This window comes from Falco rusticolus, chromosome 15 (assembly GCF_015220075.1).
Source record: "Falco rusticolus isolate bFalRus1 chromosome 15, bFalRus1.pri, whole genome shotgun sequence".
In the NCBI taxonomy this organism is placed as follows: Eukaryota; Metazoa; Chordata; class Aves; order Falconiformes; family Falconidae; genus Falco; species Falco rusticolus.
This window is the reverse complement of record NC_051201.1, coordinates 2,558,605-2,585,973: the sequence shown is the minus strand read 5'-3', so window position 1 is coordinate 2,585,973 and position 27,369 is coordinate 2,558,605. Positions and strand designations below refer to the sequence as shown.

At 42.7% G+C, this 27,369-nt stretch overlaps 1 protein-coding gene and 1 long non-coding RNA gene across 4 annotated transcripts in view; one reads left to right on the top strand and one right to left on the bottom strand.

Moving 5' to 3' along the window:
- CA5A (carbonic anhydrase 5A) overlaps positions 1–20,304 on the bottom strand; it is a 26,685-nt gene extending 6,381 nt beyond the window's left edge. The window contains exons 1-6 of one of the 2 annotated variants that reach the window (XM_037409249.1): positions 20,009–20,304; positions 9,903–10,100; positions 5,803–5,921; positions 3,940–4,035; positions 3,705–3,767; positions 296–451 (exon numbers count right to left, since the gene is read on the bottom strand). In XM_037409249.1, the coding sequence (XP_037265146.1) occupies positions 296–451; positions 3,705–3,767; positions 3,940–4,035; positions 5,803–5,921; positions 9,903–10,100; positions 20,009–20,180 (804 nt within the window). In that variant the 5' untranslated portion in view covers positions 20,181–20,304. Of the gene's footprint in view, positions 1–295; positions 452–3,704; positions 3,768–3,939; positions 4,036–5,802; positions 5,922–9,902; positions 10,101–12,020; positions 12,148–20,008 lie in introns of those variants that run through there. The other variant, XM_037409250.1, reaches the window with a different exon arrangement.
- LOC119157874 lies at positions 12,218–27,369 on the top strand. Of its 2 annotated transcripts, XR_005107688.1 has the most exons (3): positions 12,218–12,717; positions 15,654–15,717; positions 26,531–27,369. It is a non-coding gene; the product is annotated as an uncharacterized LOC119157874 (long non-coding RNA). The 2 variants fall into 2 exon arrangements; XR_005107689.1 differs by lacking the exon at positions 15,654–15,717.

Below are 27,369 nucleotides of genomic sequence, written 5' to 3'. Positions count from 1 at the left end.
CTTCCAGCATAAGGCACTGTTTATCACAGATCAAGATAAAACTATCACGAGAGCTGGAGAAGCACCTTTATTTACTTCCTGAAGACATCTTGCATCTTTCAACATTAGCTGTTGTTAAGTTAGGATTCCTCCCAAATACCTGGTGCGAAGCAGCCACTGATCTCTGTGTATTCACAGAGAATTACTGTACTGGTAAGCAACTACTTCTGGGCATCTTCCCCTCCGTGGCAGCAGGCAGTCCAACAGGTACGGTACGATGCTAGCATGAGATTTGAAACGTGAACATGAGATTTACCTGATTTTCATCAACCTCTATCGGCTTCTTTTTAATAATCCATGTGACTGATTCCGTAAGCGGGGGAGTAGTCAAAGAGCCTGCGTAGGTCCAATAATCGGGGCACGAAGGTATCAAACAAGAGGGATCAAAGACATCAAACTCGATAATAGTGTCCTAAACCCCAGAAAAAAAAATATATTTTGAGAAAAAAATTTACAAAGAATTTCACACTGAGATTAAATACTGTATATGATACATATACACACGCAAAATTAGGTGTTGTGAATATTAATAAGGATCTACATAATAATTTAAAACCCCATAAGCTTATCAACAGTCCTGGCTAACGGGGAGGTCCCGGGAGACTGCAGTTTAGTGATGCCCATCCACAAGGAGGATCTGGGAAACTACCGGCCTGTCAGCCTGACCCTGGTGCTGGGGAAGGTTATGGAGCAGCTCATCCCGAGTGCCATCACGCAGCAGTGCAGGACAACCAGGGGATCAGGCCCAGCCAGCCTGGGTTTGCAAAAGGCAGGTCCTGCTTGACAGACCTGATCTCCTTCTACAACAAGCTGAGCTGCCTAGTGGATGGGGGAGAGGCTGTGGCCGGCGCCTGGCTGGGCCTTAGTGAAGCCTTTGGCACCGTCTCCCACGGCATCTCCTGCAGAAACGCCGCTCACGGCCGGGCCGGGGGCTCTGCGCGGGGTCGGGAGCTGGCTGGGCGGCCGAGGCCGGAGCGTGGTGGGGAATGGAGTCACATCCCGCTGGCGCCGGGCACACGGGGTGTCCCCAGGGCTGTACTGGGCCAGCCCTGGTCAGGATCTTACCGACGATCCGCACGAGGGGATCGAGTGCCCCCCGGTCAGTCTGCAGATGACCCCAAGCTGGGGGGAGCGCTGGTGTCCCCGAGGGCAGGGGGCTCTGCGGAGGGGCCTGGGCAGGCTGGGCCCGTCGAGGCCGGTGGTGCGAGGTTCAACCCCGCTCGGTGCCGGGCCCCGCGCCTGGGGCGCACCAGCCCCCGCAGCGCGACAGGCTGGGGCAGGGGCTGTGAACTGCCGGGGGGGACAGGGCCTGGGGGGCTGGCTGGTGGCTGCGAGCATGAGCCCCCAGTGTGCCCAGCTGGCCGAGGCGGCCAGCAGCATCTGGCTTGTGTCTGCAACAGGGTGGCCAGCGGGACCGGGGCAGTGCCTGTCCCCGTGCTCGGCACTGGTGAGGCCGCACCTCGAACGCTGGGTTCAGGTTTGGGCCCTCGTGGCCAGAGAGACCCTGAGGGGCTGGAGCGTGTCCGGAGCCAGGCAGGGGCTGGGGCACAACTCTTAGGAACGGCTGGGGGAACCGGGGGTGTTTAGTTTGCAGAAAAAGGAGGCTCAGGGGGACCTTCTCGCTCTCTACAACTACCTGAAAGGCGGCTTTAGGCAGGTGGGGTCAGTCTCCTCTCTCAGGTAACAAGCAACAGGACAAAAGAAAATGGCCATAAATTGTGCCAGTGGAGGTTTAGACTGGATATTAGGAAAAATTTCTTAACTGGAAGGGTGGTCAGGCGCTAGAACAGGCCGCCCAGGGGGATGGCAGAATCACCATCCCTGGAAGCTTTTACAAAATGCATAGATGTGGTGCTTTGGGACATGGTTTAGCCGTGAACTTGACAGTCCTGAGTTAATGGTTGGACTCCATGATCTTAAAGGTCTTTTCCAACCTAAATGATTGTATGATTCTTGTACAAAACTGCTAAGCTGGTTTTGAGGCACAAGAGGCAGCTAGTAAGTAGACAAAATTTAAATATCGTGGTTGTCTCCACAAGCCATTAGGAATTCAGTGCAGAAGAAACAAGGAGTGCAAAGGAATAACTGGCTATGTCTTTGTGGGAGCTCGAAGCAAACAGGAAAAAGAATAAGTGGTAGAGTAAGTTCAGGTAGTTCTGCCAGGTACACTTAAGAGACTGCAAACAATAATGCTTTTACATTTCACCACATGATTCTAGGCAGTGGGGAGAGGGAAGAGAACTAAAGTTCTATTTAAATCATACCAAGTATTCATGTCTCCAGAATGCACCCTCCCACAAGTGAGATACCAGACAGTATGTAGGAGCTTCAGAGCCCATGATTTCCTACACAGACATTTTACTCCTGGGATATTTCCAGGATATACTGGCAATGCAGGAAAGGAAGATCCTGTATTTCCTTAGATAGGCTTTACCAGTTCCCCACTGAGAATGAGAAATATTACAGTAAAGAATTTTTCAAAAATAGCTGGACTCTAGTTGGATTCTAGATTGGAGTTTTCACCCTTCACGTGAGAGGAAGGTGCAAGGACATCAGAATGGGTATTATCTGAACTCCCTCCTTCTCCTAACCAGGGTGATGCTCTTCAGGGTTCAGTGCTTAAGTCAGTGATAATGCTGGCAAGGCAACAAAGGTTTTCAAATGTTTTAAACCAAGTGCTAATGAGTTACTGGGTGACCGACACTGTTTGGAAATTATATCCCTTTCCAAGCAGCCCACAGGTAGCTTGACAGCTTGATGAGCCTCATGTTTGATACTACTTTTTTTTTTTTCTTTCTTTAAGATCTCTACTTTTGTTTCTTTCATATTCATATGCTATAAAATGTTATATTCTCATAATGGATATATATTCACAGATTTTTGTAGGTCTTTTGGTACTGAACTGACTTGTCTGACATTTATCTGACAGAATTTTCACAGCATTGCCATAAATATTTTTTGATTTGGATAAAAAAGAATCCTTACTGTTACAAATAATGGCAGAGCAACTTCAACTGCATGCACTTACAAGCCAGCAAAATTCTTGATATGTATTTTTTGTGTGTACTTTCAAAAACGAATGGGCACCTGGAGGAGCACGAGCTGCTCCTGAGCTCTATCAGAGACGCAGCACTCCCTCCCCTGGCAGAAGTCAGAAATCAGCTATGAAGAAAGAGTCCCACCAGCACAAAATTTACAGCGTTTAAAAAAAGACAATAATCTCCTCCTCAAAGATCAGACAAAAATCAGAAAGCTTTAATTCCACAAGAAACAAACTACCACTTTTCACAGCACAGGAAGTTCCTTCAAGTTAAAAACCATATGATAACTATTCTAGTGGCACCTGCTTTCATAGAAGCAGAAGGGCAGGCTTCAGCAAGGGCCAGCAGTAAACATGTGCAAGCCTTTCTAAGTGGATACAATCTCCAGAGCATCACTTCTTAAACCAAGAGGTTTGGAAAGCTTAAAGTATACAATTCCTCCTTTAAAAAATAGCTTCCCCCGCTGCCCAGTATAATCAAAAATTCACCCAAGGTTTCGATCAGGCCCCCAACTGACATTTAAAGAAGAAAGCACTTATTAGTGTTTTGCTCTTCTCAAAGTATTCTTTATGTTGAATGACTGCGTTAGCTACGCCGAGTGATAACTGCTTAAAAAATACTTACCTTGTGTTTAACTGCTGGCAAGGCATCAACCAGTGTCTGCAGCCCTTCATGATGTGTTCCTAGCTGCAAAAGACAGGTAGGAGTTAGAGAATCAATAAAATGACATTCTACATGTCTACCTTAACGAGTATTTTTTGAAAACAACCACTATCTGGAGGTATTTTGTCCTAAATTGGTTTTAACAAAATGAAAATAAAAAGGCATCATTACAGCTCATTACATAAAGTGAAGTTACCTTTAAAAACACTCCAATAACAGCCAAGCCGTTACCCTCCATTACAGCTTCTTCAAAAGTTGGGTATGCAACAGCATTCCAGTGTACTAAATGTAACTGAAATACAAATGAACGAGAAATCAACGCATGCACAGAGCACAATTATAATCTCAGGAAACTTGAGGTTTGATCTTTGCTATATTCAGTCCTTGGCAATCTGAGACACTGCAGCAAGCTACCTCAGAAATCACCCAACACAAAAATGAGGACCAAAATGTTACTGGAAAATAATGGTACATCCCCTCCCCCCCCCCCCCCCCCCGTTTTTTTTTAAGCAAAACAAAACAAAAAGACTCAAACTGCATTTCACACACAAAAGGGATTTTGTCTGTGACAGACCGATTGATTACAGGAATGCTAGTTAAAGGCACAAAAAAAAGTTTCATATACCTGAAACCGAAGGACTCTTCCACCTCTTAGCAGGAAGAACAGAGTATGCTGTTCTGCTAAATAACATTCTCCTGCACGTAACATAAGCTTCCTCTGCAGTGCTTACAGTCCAATACAAGCATTCCATTAAGGGTTTTTTTGTATGAAATAGATAGACAGCACCAGTCCCAAAACTTAGTCCTGCAGTCCTGCTGTTAGTAAGTATCTTGCCAAGCTGACAGGCACCATTATGAACACATTAACAGTAGATAAACACCTTCTCAAAAATAAGCAATAATCATTTTTCAAATTCTCCACCTTTGGCATATCACTGTGTTTATACCTGTTACACTTTCCTCTCTAAGCAACTTACTCTATATTTTTCCCCATTGGCTCCAAGCTTTTTATTGACCCTCTTTCTGCCTTAGCAGTCACTTAATCACAAAAGTTTTGCTGCTGTAAGAATTGCTGAAGAGTTGAAAACAGAAAATATAGTGATCATGATAACCACTATAATTACCATAGAACTCCGCTGTATGTTATTCTAATGAAACACAAAAAAATTTGTCGATAACTAGAATAAACTTTCCACCATTAGCTGAGGCTCTGGGCTCACATACAGAAGACAGTTACTATATACAAGGTAAGCAGGACCAGGCTTCTTGAGTTACGGGTATGGGTGTGAGCATTAAATTTTCTATTTTCTCTTTAAGTGTATTTTTAAAAAGAGTAGTTAGCATGCACTTTGTTTTCTCTGCATTTAATAACAACAAAGTGATTTTAAAGCAGCAAGGATTGGGAAATTTGGAGGTCCACTAGAGACAGCAGCTGACATGCAGCGCACGCACTGTACTCCCAAGAAAACAGACCATACATCTTGGGAATTTTTAGCTTACTGCAACTCAAAGGTAAAGCACTTAATTTTTTTAATTGAGATCTGAGCTTGTGCATTTACCTCAATATTGCTGTCCACCTGATCTGCATCAGATTAGCTGGGACCTGGGAGTTCACTAAGACCTGACTGTGCCCTCAGCCTGCTTTCTGCCTCATCCTTCTCCCCTTTCAAAGGAGGGAGGACAAGCAGAGCTGTGCCACTCCATCCAGACAGAGCTGGAATAGCAATGATACTTTGCTGCCTGCCAACGGCTTGTCCGGCAGCTACCCCTGAGGACATTCAGGGAGAAGAAAACACTTCTCCAGGGAAAAGAAAAAACTTTCAGGAATGGGGCCAACGTTCAGTTTTAAGACTGTGTTCTTCTCCAGAAAACACAGTGAACATGAGCTTAGTAATAAAACGGTAGATGAGCTGCAGCACCCACTGGGCCTGATCCTTAATACCAAGATGCAGTTCTTCAAATTGGGAGTTTTCTGGCACGTGGTATAGTCACAGACAGCCTGAGACCTAGCCTCCAGTCCCCACAGGTTATTCGCATTGTTCAGCATTCGATCTCATACCTCTGCTGGGTAAAATTTACTGTCAACTGTGTGCTCTGAACCCCACTCGTTTATAGCTCCCCAATGGAAGTGGAACTGCTTTAGCCTGTACTGGTTTTCCAAGGGACCTCCAACGATTGCTAAAAAACAAAGCAAGACACACATATTAATAAACATGATTTACAATTGTCCAGACAAGTAACACAGCAAGGTGCTCCTTGAAGTAAATTTCCCCAGGAAAAAAAAATCAGGTAGAACAACTATCCTAACTGAAACAGTCCCTTTATTGCTTCACTACTTTTAGACTTCACTTTGCTATGACAAAATTCTTCGAGCAAACACATCGCTGTTTTTCCCTGCAGTCTGGATCAACTATGTCAGACAAAAGATTAGCTAAACAGTCTCCTTACTCATCTCCCCTCAAGCAATTTGTTTTTCTAATTCACATCAAGTTTGCCAGAATCATGGTGATTACATGTTAGGTTCTCCACTCTTCTTTTTGAGCAAGCACAAGAACTGCTGTACCATAAGCAACATGTATGAAGACAAAGCAATGAATACATCTATTTAAACGACATCCCAGCGAAGTCTCAATATCTATGAAAAATGTTGAACTTTCCCATTACAAGACTTCAAGAATCCAATTTTGGCAGAAAAATCGGTACATTTTGTCAGATGTTCAACTCTGCTTTTTTTCCCCAACTTACAGAAATCCAAACATACTATTGTGCCTCAGTGCAGCTTTCAGATTGCATAACCAATGTTAAACAATTTCCTACCCAGTCAGAAATATGTTCACATTGTGCCTACTGTAAACTGTTCAAGCGATACTTCATAAAGTATCTAAACATACAGTCTGCCTATGGTCAAGACTGTGAGTTTCTGGAAACTTCAATGCACTTTTTAGTGAGTCAAGGCAAACATTCAGCCTGCTCTCCTGATTTCCGAAGGCCTCTCATTATTTTGCAAATACATGAATGAAAAAGTCTACGTCTAGTTTTCTGTGTACTGTTGGGTTTTACGTATTTCCTCCTAAATAAACCAGGAACATCCTGCAAAGTCTTCCTGCTAGTTACTAAATCACCGCATCTGGTAAATGAGAGACCATAATTACTTCCAAAGGGCTAACAACAAATATGTAGCTGTAGAGACTCATATGTTGATTTTTACTGAACTGTATGTACATCATGGTTCAATTTTATAGCAAACCACTGGATAAAGTACATAATCCCAACACTACTTCGTAAAAGTTAATCACTTTAATGCTAAGGAGAAAACAATGAGGGGCATTAAGAGCTTTTCTTGTCTTATTTTTTTTTCTCAAAGCCAGCAGTCAGCCAGCCAGCAGTTTTGAAATTCTAACTAGATAGGCCTGCTTGTGATAAAAGAATAAGCTAAAACAAGCTATGTAAATTGATATTTATTTCATCCGCTGCTGCTGACCTCTTAACATAAATGCAATACTGACCATCACTAAAAAAAAATCACAATAAGGAAAAGCAACTTTCAGGGATGGGATAAAGATGTGGCCCATGCTGCCAAGTCTTTCAGAACTGAAGTTTCTGCACTCTAACACTATCCGTTCCTGATCATGTGATGATGCAAACCCACAAGTGACCACATTCATGTTAACAATCACATTCACTTGAATGTTTGCCTCATGAGTAAAGTTAGGCACAGGAACATATATGCAGAAAACTGTTCCTATAGCGGATGCCAGAAAGTGACAGGAAGCAAACAGGAACTTACAGTCCCTTTACAAGCATTCTGTCCATTTCGTTTCCTCTCAGTTTACCACTCTTGATAATTTCAAAACAAAACAGAAGTTTAAAGGAGCTCTAACAACAACCAGGGAAATAATCACATCAGCTTTTTATTATAGCCCTGGTCCTGTTTCAGTCTCGTTTCCTTGCAGCAGATGGCTTTCACGCACATAGACAGGACCACAAACTGTACGTACCTTCCCCACACCCTCCTTCTTCAGCCTCCTCCTCTGCTCGTAAGCAAACACCCCATAGCAGCACTACCTTCATCTTTTGCCCAAGTCTTGGTTTGCCTCATCTCAGAAGTTGGGCATTTTTGTCTATCCTGGGTGCATGTTTCATTTTGCTTTTTTCATCTTCTGTTTCAGTTTTCTTGCTTTGTTTATTTGTTTATTCATAAGCTTTCTTCTCTGGATTTCTATTACTACTAGACAGAAGCTGGCAGAAAGAAAAATCAGAAAAAGAAAGAGTAAAGAGAAAGGTGGAAGGAGAGAAATAGGCACTTGAAAACCTGGCCATTTATACAGCAATATCTCGTGATCTGTCATTTCTCTGCCATTTTGGAGTCCTGTCACTGATTGATTAATGCCATCCTCTGCTAGCTGTCATCACCCTTCAATTAATTTGAGGAAGATGATGATGATGAAAAGGCAGCCATCCAGAAAGAGGCAGCAAGAATGCTCACACTTACACATTTACCCAAATGTTCAGCCTTACATATGAAGCGAGTAAGATCTTTTAGAGTTGTCGTGTGCTCTGAAAGGCCAGCACCCTCCTAATAATATTTGACAGTCCTGATGATTCCATGCTTGCTTCTAAAAACCGTCCCTGTGTATTTAGCTACTGGGTACTTCTTAACCTCCTGCAAGAATTTGTTATCCATCAAACTGCAAACCATTAAGCTTTTCAGGAATGCATCCTCAACAGATAGTGGGGTACAGCTGCATAAATTAAAAGAATGTTAAATTAAAAGCAAAATTTATCTAAAGTTAGTAAGTTAAAATCACTGATGAGCTAACAAGCAATGTCTCCATCTTCAGTCTGTCCTCTAACCCCACCTCACTAACACAATTGCAGTTTGTACTGTAAAAACAGAAGGGGACTACTCAGTCTCTTCATTACATACAACAGTGCTCAAACGAATGAGGGCAAGAATATAGTCTGGTCAGAAACTAATAGTCTGGGTGACCAGCTATAAACAATAAAAACGAAAAAAAACCTCAAAGCCCAAACAACACACAAGCCTCTGAAAGCTCTGTGCATTCCACCACTACCATTTTTACTGCATTGTTTTATCAGCTTCTTTTGAAACATCAACCCAAAATACTGACATCACGGAGATGAAGCATTTGTTTATTAACATGCTGAAAGCTTCCTTCCCAAGAGCATTACTAAATCCCTTACGAAGTTCTAGCATCTCTCATGGTAAGCAGTCACCTTAAACATAAATTAATCAAACAGGTTCAAACTCGCCCAGGGTCCCTCAATTTTTCCCTTCAGGACAACCTGAGTAATCAACACGAATCACGTGCTTCACAATATCCCTGACCAACTGCTACCAGTTCACCTCCCTTTACAAAATATCTTCTTTATGCATACCAGGAATATCCTTTGGTAACGTCAACTTTTGAAAAGAACAATGGACAGAAAATCTGGAACTTGGTAGCAATATCTTGATTTTAAGTCACTTGATCCTATTAAGCATTTCAAAAAGATTTAGCTGCTCAAGTCAGAGTGCTTATTCACATTGAATTGCTGGAATGCATAATGTGATTTCACCTGCATTTACTCCTGCTTATACTGAACAACAGGAACACAGGCAACTGCTCCTTATGGTAGCAGCTCAGTATTATTTAATTCTCCAAAAGCTTATTGAGATAAGTAGGTATGCTTTCCAACTGAAAGTCATTTTGCTGTTGATTATTTCAAATGCATTAAATATATCTGCTGACACTGCAAAAGCGCTAAGTGGCAGATTATTAAAGTGTAATGATGGCATCTCATTTAAAATCAAGTAGATACACATGTATGACTGAAGATTGACTCAAGTAGACAAAGCTGTGCTATTACAAGACTAATCAAAAGGCAGGGCATTAAGGCTTATGCAATAAGAGTAAGTTTCAACTTACAACAGAGGATTTGTGCACAGTATCTGTGGTAATAAATACGTAGTAAAAATGAGGCTTAGACAGAACTTCTGCACTGCAATTCCCATCACTGTAAATCCATATTTAGCTAAAGCGTTCTTTTAACGTACATTCATTTTCAACATTTATCCTGCAGTTGTACATCATACAAATATTTCTCCTGTCTAAGCATTAATAAGACATTAAATAGATTTTTCCGAGTTTTGCTTACTTGATCTATCAGTAGAATCATCAAACTCAACCAGGAATGAATATCCATTGTTCCAGATGTGAAGACACGTCGCTGGGTCATAGCTGATTTTCAGAGGCTTCAGAAAGGGGTCATAAACACTGTCTCTCCACTGAATATTGATAGGAGACTGCCGGGTGCCTCCAGGAATTGTAAGCGGACTCTGCCAAAGTGGATGCACTGGAAAATAATGAAGAGAGTCAGGCTCTAATGCATGATACGGAACTTCCAAGTTAATACTTCAGAACCCTTTTGCAAGAGAAGGTGCTTTGGCATATTGGCTCCAAAGGCTAATTCAAGTCAGCTGATGCACAGGAAAGCAAAAAAAAAAAAAAAACCCACCAAAACCCAACCCAAACCAAAAAACCAACATTCCAGTTGCATGACTCAAAGCCACACAGGGAAGTGCAGTAATTTGACTTACAACTGTGTCGATACCATTCTGCCTCTACAAAAAGCGCGTTAAAAAAAAATCTGTCCGCTTGTTTCCCAGTGTCATGGTTTAACCCCAGCTCCAACTAAGTACCACACAGCCGCTCACTCACCCCCAACCCCTCGGCCCCCCCAGTGGCATGGGGGAGAGGATCATTAGAGTAAAACAAGAGAACGAGTGGGTTGAGATAAAGACAGTTTAATAGGTAAAGCAAAAGCCACGCACACAACCAAAGCCAAACAAGGAATTCATTCACTACCTGCCATCGGCAAGCAAGTGCGCAGCCACTGCCAGGACAGCAGGGCTCCACCACACAAGTTATTTGGCAAGACAAATGCCATAACACCAAACGTCCCCTCCTCCTTCTTGTTACCCCAGCTTATATATATATACACAGCATATATATATATACACACACATGGTATGGAATGGTCATACAGTATGGAATATCCCTTTGATCCCTTTGGCAGTATCAGGTCAGCTGTCCTGGCCGTGTCCCCTCCCAACGTCCTGCGCCTCTCCAGCCCTCTCGCTGGCTGGGCCTGAGAAACTGAAAACTCCTTGAACAACCAAACCCATCAGCGCCCTACCAACATCATTCTCACCCCAAATCCAAAACACAGCCCTGCACCAGCTCCTGAGAACACCACTAACCATCCCAGCTGAAACCAGGACACCCAGCAGGCTGTTTTCCTTTTATTGCCAACTGGCTGTAGGGTGGTTTCTCTTTCGCGGCTTTGGCAGAGTCTGAGCACACCACTTCGGCTTTCCTCATGCCCCAGTACCATCCACTGAGGTCAGACTGTGCCAGACAGAAGGTAACTCCCACTAGAAATTAAAAACGCTCTGCTGAAGGTGCTTGTCTCTTGCCTATGTGCACTTAGGGGTTCACTTGGGGGTTACCCCCCAAGGTGCAGCGCTCCCGAGGCAGCCGTACCAGTACCGAGCAGGGCTGCTTCAGTCGGGACCTACAGCTGAGCCGCACACCCCTAAAATACTAACCTACCAATTCTGGGGGCAGCTTGGGCGTCTCAAACTGGCACGAGCAGCTGGAATAGAGCTCCCACAGGATTTTATTCTGCTTAAAGAAAGAGCTGGGCCCTGTGCGGCCGGGCCTGCTGTCCCGCAGGCAGCGTCTGTGCCCTGAACAGGCCTGCGGGGCTCGAGGCGCTGCGTCCCGGCCACTGCCTCAGGTACGGCTGCCGACGGGCTTTCGTAAAGGGAAAGAAAAAGGAAACTGAACCATTTAGCAAACCGCTCAGGCAAGGGGTGGCTAAAAACCTTCCCCTCAGTCGCCTCAGCAAGGGGCAAACTTCCCGGCAGGGTCGCCGCGCACAGGTCAGGCAGCGGCGCCCAGGGAAGCTGCCCCCCCCAAAAAGCGCCACAGCTCCGCTGCTGCCATTTCCTCGTCTTTCAAAAGAGGAAACTGTCACCGACAAACCGCGCTGGGCTCGGCGCCCCTGCCTGCCCTACGCTGCCCGCCCGGGCCGCGGCGGCCCCTCAGCCCGGCGGCCCCGAGGGCGGAAGGGACGCGGCAGTTACCCGGGCCCGGGCCCCTCAGGCGGCGGGAGCGGCTCGGCCCGGGGGTGCGGGCAGCCGGGCGGCGGCGGCCCCCGAGGGCGGCCCGGCCCCCGAGGGCGGCGGCGCGGGAAGGCGGCAGCACTCACGGGCGTCTCGCAGGCGGTAGGAGCAGCAGGCGCCCAGGCTGCACCGTCGCGTCCCCCGCCGGCAGGCAGCGGCCACCCAAGCCCGGCGCAGCAGCGGCAGCATCGCGCAGCGCTCCGCGGAGCCGCCCTGCGCCCCCGCCCGGGCCGGCCCCTTCCGGGCCGCCCCCCGCCGCCATGGCGCCCTGCCCCGTGCCGGGGGCAGCAGCTCCCCCCGTGTGCGTGTATTCCCGTCGTCAGGCTCACCTCGGTGCCTGGCACACCAAAGCTGTGGTTCCCGCCGGGGGGACAGCGGCAGGGCTCGCTCCCGCGCCTCAGGGCTCAGCGTTTATTCCTGCCTGGTTAGTTTTCCTCAGGTAGCAGGTTTGGTTTCCCCCAGCCGAAGGTGGGCCGGGGTGTGATCCCACTCCCACAAAGGGGCAGGTGGCCCTAGCACAGCAAGGCCCCTGCCCCAAACCACACGTGGAAAAGTTAGGAAAAGTTAACATGATGCCCGCTTTCTCCGACTGCATCTGCCCCAAAGGCTGGAGGCCAAAGTAGGCCCGCCTGGGATGGTAAAAGGGGCTAATTCAACTCCCTGTTATTTGGCAGCACCTGAGGTGGGCCTCCCTCCGCACCTTCTCCTCTACAGCTGCCAGGGAGGAACACGCAGCGACCGGGGAGCCGCAGGGAGCCGAGTGTCGGAGAGCGCGGAGGTGGAGTAAGTGTCCTCGTTTTTGCAGAGTCTGTTGAGCTGCCAGGAGCAGAAACGGCACACCTCAGCTCCTGGCCTTCGTCTGGCTACCTGCTTTGAGTCATGTTTCTTGGTTACTGCCTTAAAATCATTTTGCAAAACTGCATTTACCTTTTGGGGATTATTAATCACGTTAGGGTGAGTACTACGTTTTCACAAGGAACCTGACGTAGCGTTGGGAGTGTTTCACTGGAATGGAGACAAGACTAGATACTCTACTAGAGTCAGCCAAGAAGTGTTTGCTCTAGCTTACAACATACTGCAAGAAGTTTCCACTGCATTCACAGCATAAACATATTTAAAGTACTCCTGAGTTGGGTAAGAAGAGGCTAAAATCTGACAGGCGATTTGTTTTGAGTGGCTACATAATCAGCAAACAGGTCGTCAGGAGATGTGCAAAACAGCTTGTCATCTTAGGATGCTAAATTTAATTTTGCTTCCTCCCTGGCAAGATATGCCTTCTTTAAAGCACAAGGTATTTTTGTATAGTAGGATTCAATCGCAAACAATTAATTCTTGCTTTGACTCTCAACATTTTTCAGGATGGCTAATTTACTACCCTCAACATACAGCTTCCTGGAACTTAAAAAGAAGGGGTAGGTACTTGATGAAGTTGAAAACAGTTGCTGCCCATAAACATAATTATTTATTTGGGTTTAATTACAGTTTAATAGCCTATTGATCATGGTTAGGCAGCTGCACTTAGGAAAGGTCCGACATGTCTGTTGCTGAACCTACTTATGAGTAGCCGGTAACTCCTAGTCATGAGGACAGCCCATACGAGCTTCATGCTTAATTGCAGCAGGGAGCTCAGACATAGCTTCAGGTACTTCAATATTCATCACAAACAAGACATACTAAGTTTTATTCTCATCTGCTAACAAAACAAGATTGCAATTCCTTCACATTCCATTCTTCCATGATGTGTCCTCTAAATACAGTTGATAATCTTGGCCAGCTTAGAAGTGCCATCTACCAAACTGACTAACGTATGTATGCCCTATATCATGGTATAGGTGCTTACTGGTACAGAGCATAACCTGGTTTCTGTACCACTATCACTTTTCTGTGTGATAAAAGCAGTGGGAAAAAAAGCCTCAAGCTCCACTGTTCTACACTGTGGCATTAAGATCACCAAGCTTTGTGAAGCTTTTTATGTATTTGATCCTGCAAGGTTTTGAAAATATAAAGTTTATTATAGACCTGCTAAGCTGAACAGAATGAGTCATTTCTTGTGGGCTGAACAGTACAACCAAAGGACTTACGGCACAGGCTTTTGGAAGTGATGGGCTGTTCAGGTACAAAACTAAAGAGAAATAACTTTGACCTACAACACATTTGTTTCCCTTCTGAATCATTCACAGAATCTGCATCCAGTTTTTTTACATGCAGATGTTATTTCTTACTTTGCATAAATTTCAGTCGAACTTCAGCATTTAATGAAAAATCTTTTCTTCCGTAGGGGATTAAAAAAACCCCTTCAAAATATGAGTTCAGTGATATGGTTTCTTTTGGAAACTGCAGACAGAAAGGCAAAAACTACCTGTGGATAAGGAAGCATAAGCCCTCAACCTTGTTCCCTGCACTTAGCCAGTATGGCCAATCTTCTTTTCTGGACCATTCCAGAGACAGTTTCTCCTTGGCCATGTCTCAGCTAGAGATGGTGATTTATTCAAGAGAGACATGGCTCTCACGCAGCAAGCTGGAGAGAACAATAGCAGCCAGAACTATAATCTGTCTGTTGTTCTTGTATTTTTCAAAAACTGTTATGTTTCAGGACCATCTGGGAGGTTTCAGCTATGCTCTCTCTGTTCCTGAACTGAGAGTGGTTTGTGCGTATAGGGAACACCGCAACCAGAAATCTGGCAGTTGGCCTATAGGATGAGTTAAAATGATGCAGAATCTGCATGGAAAGAGAAATCTAAACCTCGCCTACTAGGTCTGTTTTCAAATGTGCAAAGTTAAAAAGGAGAAGGAAAAAAAAAAGGGTGAGAATTAAGATAGCATGCAGTTTGCACCCTTCGCTTTATGCATGCCTCATGTAGATCAGTTCACTGAGGAAGGGTCTAATCTTGTTTACTTTTGTAATATGCATATCTATGGTATTGTCAGAACAGTTGTAGTAAATACTGCAATATAACGAGTATGACCAAGATGTGAGTCACCCGTGAAGAGAGATCTGCCACAAACAGACCTAATCTGTGCTTGATTTATTTTATTTTTTTAAACCTTTCCAGACAGACACAGTGATGCTCCATTTAATTTTATAGTATTTGGAGGCTTGTTACATTTGCACTGTTTTTTCCCCTACCTTTCCCAGCTGAAGTACATGTATAGAGCCATCCAAATAGTCCCAGTTTTTTGATTTTATTTTATATAATTAATTGCAGCTGTGGATGCTTTAGCAGGTCTGTTTGGAGTAATTGTTAAAAAGTTCATTTAGCATTGATACAAGTATCAAAAGCTTTGGAGTGGGATCCAGTAAGATCCAGATGAAAATTTTGTACGTTACTGGTTTATCATAATTTATAACACTATTTCCAAGAAAATATTTTGAAGGCCACAGTTCTATGGTAAAAATCCAAAATAAATTCAGCTAAATGAAAGGATTTACTGCCAGTTTACATTGTTGTAAACTTGATTTAAAGACACAAAACTTCTGTCAATGTTTCATTTTTAAATTCCCTTTAAGTATCCTGGGGAGGAGAGAGTTCTTACATATGGGTTACAAAATTAGAAGAAAGAGTGTGGAAATTAATTCAAGTTGTCAAGTAAGAATGAGGGGTAAAATGACTCTGCTTCAGTGGATTTCAGTCTTTTGGTTTTAATCTTTAAAAGGGGGAAAAAAAAAAAAAGAAAAAGGAAAGACCTGTTGAATAAAGCACTTTGATTTGTTTACACAGGGACTTTCAAACAAGTGTCACCCAGCTCTGAAGTAAAACAGGGAGGACAGCATGGTGGGAACAGGTGAGAAACCCTACCTACCTGACAGAAATATGTTTTTGTCCTAAGTCGAGCAGGGGTGCTTTCCATAGCAACATATTCTGAATTAGAAAAATAAAAACAAAACACATTACTGAAACTCAGTAAAAAAAATGTTTTAAACTTGAAAGGACCATGGCTCTGCTTCAGCCACTTGGATTGAATATTTCAGAGGAAATCCAAGATAGGTTGATTTCTTTGAAGCTTTTTAGTATGAATCAAGATTTTGGAGGGTAACAGTGATGGTTGGCTGAGATCCATTGTGACAAGGTGTTGAAAGTTCTGCTGAATTGATGTCAGATTTGGACTGATGTAGGCCAGTTTATTGATAAACAGTCCAGTGCTTTTTATCAAACGGATGTAACTGACAGGTTACTCTAAGCTCAACAGGAAAGCAGCCGCAGATTGTGAAATGCTGAGCTTTTCTCTGCTTCCAGAATGTTTGGCTGAGATAGGAGCCTGGATGAGAAGGCAGTGGCTGAGGCTAAGTCCAGATAAGGAGGAGGTAATTCCAGTTGGCAAGGTAAAGCAAACAGAGGCTTTATCTTTTCTGTATAAAAACATTTGCTAAAATTATGCATGCAGGCTTAGTAACTCCACATGGAAAGGGCTTAGAAGATATCTCGTGGACAATTTGTGTAGTTACTGCAATTGTAGGTGCAGTCCTGGAGATGGCACACCTGGATTGTGTGTTGTTGCTGTACTTATACAATTCTTTAGAAAAAACTTGAAGGATTGTGCTTTTCTTGTAACTTCTTCTAAAAGGACGAGAAAGAAAAAAAGCCACTCAGGTCTGCTCTGGCAATAATTATTAGGGTGAGGGTATACTCCATAGATTTAAAATCCCTATGAAGGGCATTTCCAGCAAGTCCCCCTCTATTGTATTAAAATGCATCCGAAACCACTGCCCCCCGTGGATTGCTACAAGAGATCACAGAGCTTAGTACAGACATCCAACGCGGTAGTTTGCATCACTAGAAATTTTTACATATATGCCATCATTCTCAGCAATGTTTCTACGGTTCTTTCTCAATGAAGTGCAGAAAAATACTTTTGTTCCTGTAGGGATGCAAGGGGAATCCAGAAAAGGCACTACAAAGTGTCAGCCTTTGAATTTTTTAGCCTGTGTCCTCACGGCAAATGTCTGCGTTAACTGCCAAGTGAAAACAACGCCACCCAGCTCTGTGAGAGACAACGTCTGTGTGTGGGAAGGGTGAGGGGAGAAAGAGAACAGATGAAGTTCAGAAAATGGTGAACTTTACATTGAAGATGTTACCTAAGAGCTCAATAGTCCAATTGTACTGTTTCTCTGATCATGTTTTTGTCACTGAGAGGGTTGTTCATACCGTCAGCTAGGAAGAGCAGAATTTAATTGAATGTGCTTTTTGCTGTGAATGCATGGTGCGCAGAGGGGCTAGCCACCAGATGGGAGAACCCACAGGCTGACTTACTCAGAGCTAGTGTCTATTCACTGGCAGCTGAAACCAGCCATTCCAAAGATAGTGTTTTCCTGAATCAAGTTTGTTTTGGCATTTCCTGCATGAATGTCATGGAGTAGAGAAAGATTTAAGTAATAAATAGCATCTGTCTTACATCAAAAAGAGGAAAACAAGTAAAAAGAGAGAGATAGCAATTGTACTTCATTTAATCAGCAGTGGTCTTATGATGGAACAGCCTTGTATGATCTCTTCCTGGAATGTTTGTTACCATGAAGGGAGTTTTAGTTTCTCGGTAGTTCCCTGTGGACAAATTTACACAGCAAAAAATATGGCATCATGAACCCCTCACTGGAAACCGATGGACTGTGGGTAACCATAAAATAATTACTCTCTCCATCACATGTGGAAATCTAGAGATCTCAGCTTTTCTCCAGTTTCCCTTCTTATTCCACTGAACAATTTCAAGTTATTTTCCTAGAGTAACACCTTCACTGATGAAACAGCAATGTAACACTTGATTGTAACATGTTCCATTCCTGAAGTTTTTCATTCTATAGGCCATAAAGTTTTGTGATATATTAGTACTGAACAAGCAGAAGAATTAGGAAGTGTGTAGAGGGATCCTGGGCTGCTGATTCAGGGGTTTCATTACTTTCTTAATGAAGGATGTTGGTTTATATTGTCTGTGTGGCCTCTGAAATTGTAAGTCATTGGACTGACAGTGAATATTCACTTGCAATCTTAGTTAATATCTTCAAATATAAAAATAATGAACAAATAATTTTAAAATACAGAATGACAGAACTTTTTAGCCATAATTACGGTGCGTTCTCTGGATTTCCCCTCTGAAGCAGTAATTCGTATCACTGCACCTGATGAGCAGTATTGTATGAGCCCAAGCATTCTTACTCGTACTGGCACAGGTTTTGGTTTTACCTGTTCAGTCTGCAACGCTGAAAAAGTTTGCTGATACATTGCAGATAAAGGAGACAGACATTGCTTGTGACTGTTAGAATATCTTCTTTCATATGCACACATCCTTGGGTGGAGTGGGTGTACATACAGTTGTACAGACTAATTAACACCTAATAAATATGAATTCATTAGAGAGGCTACTATTACATGCACCTAATTAATATTAATTCATTAGAAGAGCTACTATTTTATAAGGCTGAATCATTGTTTTTCTCAACTACTGTAGTGCTTTGCTTTGAGTAGATGAACAATGTCCTTTTTTCCTTATTTTAAGGGGGAAAATGAAGTTTCTGAGCATGCTTGCAAAGAGAAAACTGGTAGGGAAGGAAGTAAAAGTTTAAGAGACTTTTAAACTGTACTAGGTAAACTCTATGCAGGTCAGAAAAAGCAAAAATACTGTCATGGATGCACATGTGATCATTTAAATTTTGCCTTAGGAATTAGGCTCCTTCTTGTGGTTGTTTCCCTAATAAAACAATTCAGTGCTAGTCCTGCTTCTAGAATTAGGCATCTCCTACAGAGTTAAAAGGCAGCTTTTTAAAATGAAGGTGAAGTGTTGTATTAACAAGTTATGCTACTATGTTGGAGTGCCCGTTCTGTTTTAAGCTTTCAGAATACAATTCACATTTTCTATTCTGAGTAGCAGAACAAAAAGAAAATATAGACTGAGAACTCTGAACAACACTGCAAACACTATCTTTCTAAGAACTGCTCTGAATTATTTCTGATGTGCTGAGTGACAGGGGAGCTTGCATGCTATATATATTACATAAAGTCTCCATGCCTACGAATATATACAACAGTGCACATTGAACTTGGCAGTTAATCTACCAGGTTTTTTTAAATGCTAGTCACTCAGTGGCAGAAAGTATTTTGGCATCATCTTAAAAAATGCATTTACAAGTGTAGAGCTATTAACCACTGACAGTTACAGAATATTTCTTCTGGCTTTCAAAATAAACAAAGCCTTGCGCTTGTCTCTGTTCTGCTTTGTTTTGTATCTGTCACAAAATCATCTGTTTTACCAGTTAAGTAAATACAGAATTTGTCGTTTGATAAATTACATAGAAGGGAATCACAGCATTCAAGGAGGGATCTGGCTGTTCTTTGGGCGAAGTTAGCGTATTGAATACATTTATAGAGAAAAAAACAGGCAATAAAAGTATTTCCTGGATGTAAAAAATTGCTCCTTATTTTTGCTTCAGCTGACATTATCTGCACACAAGCGAGTAAGACAGTCTTTGGCTGGCCTCATCTTATCTGTAGGTAGGTTAATCAGTATTTTAAGTAACAAAAGATTTGACATCTTCCAGTAGTGTCCTGCATCTGGGGAAGTGATTCATTGTAGTTCTATACACCACATTTGGAGGGTTTTGTGGTTTCTGCTTATATTAGGCCTTATTTTCAAAATGAAACATTGTAGCATCGGTTCAAAGTCACTCAGTATCAGTTTGTGCTAAACACACTTTCAATTACACTCAGAAATACAGTTTTCATTGAAACTAGTCAAAACATTGCAGGACAAAATTAAAAATGAATTGGTCTATCATCTATTTCTTCCTTGTAGTTAGAAGTGAAAATCGCAAACAACCCAGTAACACTGACACAGCAGAAATAAAAACGAACAACATTTTAATCCTGCACATGGAGTTAAATCATGCAATTCGATAAGGTATTTCTATCTCTAGTTCCTCTCATTCTATTCACTCTTTCTTTAATCTTTCAGTCATGTTCCCAAATTTCCCTTTTTGGCTAACTGACAAATAGGAAAGAAGAGAAACAACTACACTTGTTGTCTTTGTACCTCTGCATCTCCTTATGCAGGTCTCCAATACTATTTTGATAAAATTAAATACACTTACATGCATCATTCCTGTTTTTGCGAGTGCAGGTGGCCAGGCTGCAGAGTCGTGCTGGCACCGCTGCTGGACTCCAGATAGTTTTCAGCTGCCTGTATAAATGTGCCAGGGTGTTTGCCTTCGCACTGTTCATTGCTATTGCCTTGGCACTTAAAATTTTCAGTGTCTCAAACATCCAGAGGAGCTTTCCAGAGTCCAGCGACCTATCAACACAAAGCAGAGGGGGGGAAAAAAAATCTTGTGGATATATGGCTTCAAGTTAACTGAGGGGTCTCCAGACCTATTTATAAAAAAATTTGAGAGCACCCTTTCCTGGTTGGAGAGGTGGAGCTAACCAAGTAGTTAATTTTCAACTTGTCCCTGGACTGGCTTCTTCATTGGCTCTTTACTTTGTTGGAGGGCTAGCTAGTTGATGATTGTTCTACATGCGCTTCCCAGGTTTTTCCTTAACTGGCTCAAAGAACACCAAAGGGTTACAGAAACCACTCTTTCATATGCAAGGAGAGATTTCTTATCATTTCCTCGTGCCACATACTTTGAATTTGAATAGCTGTATATTTGAATGCTGATAGCTAAGAATCGTTGTCAGTAACAGCTGGAATTCTGGGAACTGCTCAAACTGAGGAATTCACAGTAATCTGGTGGATATACAAGTCTTGGCCAGGAGAACAGGAAGGGGAACAGCCTCCTGCAGGAGTGCCTTAGCTCTGAGTGTGTAATACAGTATCACTGCAGCCTCAAGGTGAGGAATTTGTTCTTCTGAACTTTCCAATGTCCCGTAAGAGGGATAATTTTGTGTAGACTAGAAATAGGAACAGACATAAGGAACCATAATTACTCCTCCCGCTCACACACCACTTTGACCCAGCTGAAGCTTTGAGGTTTTTTCCTCCCAGTGAGGAGAACAGGTTGAGATGTTTTCCTGAGCTATGTTTCTTAGAGATGAAAGCATAAAGAATATTACTCTCTTACTATTTCCACATGCAGTTCCAAGAACTTTGTTACCTTGTGTGGAAGATCTGTATAAAAATGGTATCCTTCAGTTTTCTTTGGGATGTTTGCTCTTTCTTCTGTAGCTGCAATCCATGTAAGTGGCACAGGCACAAACAGCTTCTGAGTCAGAGCTGTAGTTTCTCAGACTAAGCACAGAAACACAGGTAAGCAATTAATTCTCTAAAGAATTCTCATAATGTTACGGATTATAATAGGCCAAACAGGAATGAAGATGGAGAGCCATTAGAAAAGGGTGCCTAGGCACATCAAGGAGCAGGAAGGGCCAGCTAGTCTCCAAGAGCAGGGGAGTGGGAGCCAGGGATGACCCCAGCACAGGCAGGGTGCCACCCTGCAGAGCCCGAACACAGCAGGTAGAGCCAGCTACTGGTAAAAGGGTCCCCTGGTAATCCCAAACACTGCAATGACAAACCAGGTCCAAGGTCCAGCCAGAGAACCCAGACAGGGGCAAGAGAAAGGCCAAAGACAAGCAACAACAAGGGTCCAGAGTCCTTCCTAAAGACAGGGCTGAAGGCAAGTGCCGTAACAGCAGAGTTTAGGGCCTGGGCTTGGGCTTGAGTATGCTCCTGGCCCCTGGGCAGGGCTGCGGGTGAGCCTTGTCAGGGCCATTAAAACTTGTCAGTGGCCTCAACACGAAAGTATTGTGGGGCCTTTAATAATTCTCATGTAAGTGTTTACAGAACCCATGTGATTATTTTCCTCCGTTAAGTACAGAGGAGGGCTTATTTTAAAAGCTACAGAGTATCAATGACAGAGCGAACAGAAATGATAAGACTTTCAACATTCTGCCATTAAAAATTTGTATTAAAGACGACTCCTTTCTTAATCCATAAAATTATCCCTGAAGGTTGTTTCAATAGTTCGGGGTTTTTTTTGTCACTTAACAAATTGTGGTGTTTTGAATTAGAAGCTTATTTGCTTGGTGATATTTTCATTCAACATATGCATGTCTGTCATGTCTTATCACACAGGGTGTAAGAGCAAGGCTCAGGCTCAGGGAATCCTCTTTAGTATCCTAAAGTGGCAAGCTTATCTGTGCTATTTACTATTCCAAAACCTATTATTTAGAAGAGTCTTTCTTAATGCTTGTCATTTATTACCTTGGCTGCCTACTTCAGAGTATCTAAGAGCAAGCCATTTTCAGCTAGGAGTTTTGCCCTAAGAACGGCCAAATCAAACTTCTATTGTTGTTGGTATTTGTGGATAATTACATATGTGGAGCGTGACTGTATGCAGTGGAAATGTGCTCACTTTGTCTTCACAGAAACTAGAGAAGTATAATCTAGAATTTGCTTGCTGTCGTTACCCATCTGGCTTTTGCTGTAAGAGCCTCCGGAATGGACAGAGAGGATCAATATTGGTGTTTCTGTTTCTGATGCTTGCTAGAGGCTTGCCAGTACTTACATTCTGGTTAACTTCAAATGAATGCTGTTAATGGCAGAGAAAATTGCCTCCTCGATTTAGTGTTTCAAGAAATCTGATTCTCCTGGCATCATGCTTGTAAGGGTGTTCTTGTCCTATTATTGTCTCGTTATCTCTCATAAAATTTATTCTTAAATTTTACACGCACACTTGCAGTGATGAAGATTAATGGCATAGTGGGCTGTATCAGAAAGAGCACAGCCAGCACATGAAGTGACTACTCCCCACTACTCAGCACTTGTGAGGACACATCAGGAATACTTTGTCCTGTTTGGGGACCCCTAATGCAAGAGGGAGAATGAAAAACTGGAGGGAGTAGAGGCGGTGAGCAGGCTGGTGAGATCAGCTGCATTACTAAGTGTCCTAGTGAGATTTGGACATCAAAGAAAGGCTTCCCATCGGCTGAAGTATACACCCAAGGTGGTTCGTGTGAGCCAAACCACAAGCAATGCATATTAAAGCCCACCCTGTAATGACCTGGCTGCTTTGTGAAAGCAGCCCTAAGTGATATTTTTAGCTACTCCACAGAGGTTTCACATGGACCCCCCAGCAGCAATGCCATCCCAAGCAGCTTCCTGCTACCTGATTGATTGTCCTGTCTGCTGCTTTTAATTACAGTAAAACTGTAAGCCTACATTTTTTTCTGAATTATTGGGTTTGACTTGCCAATGTTGCAATTTTAGGATTTGAGATCCTAAAATTATATTTTTTTATGAGATAAATTGATGCTGTGTAACATTTTATATCTGGATTTCTGAAAAAAAAAAAAAAAAAAAAAAAAAAAGAAGTTGGGGACTACACACTGAACAAGAAAACAGTTCTTAGGCAATCCTTAGTCTGAAGAAAAGGATTAAATCCTCTAAATTCAGTGAGTGTGATGAGCTTCCCTTCAGATTTTTGATAATCCCAGTGGATTAAAGAAGACTGATGATGAAAATGGTACCTGACCAAGTAAACATGCTCTGTGGCAAACTTGAACTAAGCTGGGCAAACTAGCAAATACTGGGGAAAGATAGCAGCTGTGTAACATAGGTAAAAGGGCAGCAGGAACAGCTGTGAGCGTGATCCTGGGAAGATCACAGTCGGTCAAAGTGCGCATACAGAGCTTGTTAGAATGGTGGATTTCTGAGAAAGGAGTAATTTATTTTCCATGATGCATACAGGGAGATGGAACAATATTTAAATAAATAAGAGAACACTGAGATGACACCTGACCCTTCTCACCTTATTTCTCAGACTGGCAAAACTGACCTTACAAGACCACTAACTTTGACCAGCTAGATGACCAAATGTGTTTTTCTCTCTGCTGTGGGAATTCAAGGCCTTTTCTTCCATCCTCATTCATTGAAATTAGGATTATCTTCATTGAATGTAATGAAATTTACTTAGCCATGATACCAGAAGAGAGATCAGAGTTAGAACAGGAAAGTCTATGTCTTGCCCTAGGTCATAGTGCTAGCTGAAGTATGCTCAGGAGTAAAACCACTTGATCCTGACCTGTTTTCTGTAATAAAATCAAAGAACAATTCTGAGAGAATTGAAAATGGACACGATGTCTGAAAAGTAAGTGGTGAGGAAGTGTGTACTTGGAGGAGCAAAACTGACACAGGTTTTAACAGCGGAGAAGTTTTCTATGGATAAAAGGAGAAATGCTACAGCAAGTTTAAAAACAGCATTAATATTACCTTTGTTTAATAAATGTGTTTTGTATAACTTTTCATTAAGCATCACTATGTCACAAGATAGTGTATGCTGTGTTCACAAGGATGTGTTTGTGTCCCTCTCCAGTTATGAGAGTTAGTATATGGAAAATGAATAAAGTAGCTCAAACAGAAACTGAATAAACAAGGGAAATTCGAGTTCTTTTTTTTTATTTTAATAGCATAGGATGTGATCAAGGATTTCATCCATAGGAAAGAAAATTATTCCTACAGAGTTCTTATGGCAAATACTCTGGAGTTACTTCTATGCCCTGATCACATCTTCTGTGTTCTTCATGCCTTTGTTTCTATATTCTCATGCTCAGCAGTGAGAATAATTATGAATGCCTGTCACTTGTTTAAACAAATGCTTTGTTTGGCAACCTTTGTTTTTCTGCTGATGATGCAGCTGCAAAATTGTGTGCACAGTGTGTTAATTTTTTACCTTTGATGCTATGGTAAGTTTTTTTTCCTAACAAAAAAAAGGAAACCAATGAATGAGATACCGATCTCTCTTGATCCACACAGAACATGTGAAAGCAGCAACTTCCTTAGGAAACAATAGTAAATGAATGCTGATACAACAGTAAAATAAGCTAGATATTTCCTGGAACCAAATGATTCTTCGCAACATGACAGAGAAAAGTTAGCACATACATAAAATGCAGGAGAGAGAGTGAGAGACTAAAAAAAAAAAAAAAAGAGGATGAAAAAGGTGAGGAAATAACGAAAGAAATACCTGGTTATTTTATTTGGGGACAAGAGACTAATGGGGCAACAAGATGTATTTTCTTTTATAAAATCAAAAAATGTAGCTGACATATTAGCACCCTGAATTCTTATTCATTATTATAAAGGAGGAAAAAAAAAAAAAAAAAAAGTGTTTGCCATAGGCACTTGAGCAAGTTACTGTGGTTTAAATCAGAATATAATTTAGAGTGTATGAACTTCTTCCTGGTGCTTGCTCATGGGCACTTTCTTACCCGCCCTGAAGCCAAGCCCTCATTCACTAGGGGGGTTTTACACTGAATTTCATTACATTCTTGCAGAAATATTCAGATGAGCACAGTTCTGAAAGCTTGTAAAGCTTAGGAGGCTGTGAGGCACGGGAGGCAATCATCCTCAGCTAAGTCATTCTTGTGTTGGTACTGTAAGTTAAAGACTAAAAGGCAAATTTGGGCCTTCTGATTTGAGCACAAAGGAGGTCTCTGCTGCTAGGTTGTGAACAGAAAGATCCTCTTCCTTCTGCTGTTTACCAAAGTTTTCTGTCATACTTCACACGGCGTGAACAGTATGTCATATCTGGCTGTGTCAGTCTCAAGGGGAACAAGGGCTAGGCTATGATAACAGAGTCTCTTAATGATTTATTGGTGTGATTCAAAATTTTAAAAGGAAATGCCCCCTGCTTTGTAAGAAATGCTAGGGGGGAAAAGATCTGGTCTGGTAAGAAGGGAAAAAACCCTTACAAGAGGTAAATTAATTGTATACTGCAGATTGCTGTAATGATCAGAGCAGACTGACTCGCTAGTAGAAGGTAGTGCTGCGGCCTTAGTGATAAATTGCTATATTATTTTTTATTATGTTGCTATCTCTGATCAAAGATGTAGACATCAGTTGGATCCTGCCAGTATTTCCTGCAGGTAATCTGATGACTATAGGTGAGTAGTATAATTGGTTCATGTCAATGAAAGTTTTTCTGGTTTGTGGTATTCTAGCTGAGAAGTGATTTACTGCCCGTACAGAAAGGAGCTCACATCCTCAGCAGAAAGTGAGTTAATAATCTCTGGGAGGGAATGTACTGATGAGAAAACAGGGCAGTTTTTACATTAGATTATGGTTTATGACGACAAAGGCTTTTACTAGCAACTTTCCACAGCAGGTAGTACGCTGATATTTGTATGGCTGTTTTTGTAGCCAGGACCTGGCAATTGCTTGAGTGCAGCAGAAACTGACAAATCTGTAGCAGGGCAAATCTGTGCAGCAAAGCATGAAATAATCCTGTGTGAAAAGTCAGTTTATAAGTAGTTGAACCTTTGAACTTTGTAATCTGCTTCTGAGGGAAGAGAACACAATAAATAAATCAACAGAATCAGCTAAACAGTTACAAATCTGGAAGCAGAAGCCAGGGTTTTCCTAACCCATCGGTGGTTAATTCCCAGGCGCGTGACAACTCTTTTATTACTGAAACCCCCAGCCTGAGAAGTCACTACGAGCACTTGCGAAGAAAGGCATGGTGCACGTGCCTCTGTCAGCATAAATTTCCCTGCCTGACACGTGAAACCACTCAAGTCCTGTTCTCTGACTCTGTAACTTCCAGACAGATGGTCCCCTGGGGTCTGAAACGCTTCAGAAACTGGAGCTTTTGTGACAGGTGCTGTTTAATTTCATACAGGTACAGAAGTCCTGCGGTGGACACCTTGAGTTCGAACATGACAAAGCTACAGTGCCTGAGGACAGCACTTGGAACCCCTAGCACAACCGCCCCAGCAGCCACTCCATTTAGCCATGGGTCTGTGCATGTCGGGGGGGCCAATTACAGCTGAACCCGAGTGGGTTCAATTACACGTCATGACACTGCAGAACGGAACTGAGTGTCTCGTTCAATGTTCAAGGAACGTTTTCGTGTGGAAGTCTGGAAGTCACTGCTGGCTGTGCTGAAGCTGAGAAATGAAGTATGGTGATGGTATTCTCTGGGCAACACTGTGATGTATGGGGATATAGTGAAATAAGCTAATCTTTATCTTTTTTTTCAGAGCTACTTGCATGCTTCCTCCGTGCTTCCTTTGTGTGCTTTTGTGTATTTTTATCATTCCCAGAAGGTTTTCCACCTTCGCCCAGTCATCCTGTTCTCACACCAAATGCAGGAACGAAGCAACAGAAGAATCGGTCTGATGAGCTAATTTAGCAAATTCCCACTTGCTGCCTGTTCTTCAGCTGTGCTCTGAGCGTGGAGACATTTTTCTCCTGAATATGACAGCTTATGTTCGGATCATCCCATTTCAGCGATGCGAGCGCTTGGGAGCCGTTTGAGTGGGAAGAAATTTATAACGGACGGCCCAGAGAAAGGAATACGTGAAGGGAAGGTGTCGGTGTGTGAGCGGCTTGGTGCAGGCAGTTCTCGAGGGGCAGGTACATGTTTCGTCTGCTTGCTGGCAACTCCGCTGGCCAAATCCTGCGGCTACATTGCCTGGCAGGTCTGGAAACGCTTAATAATAAAACCCCCAGATGTAA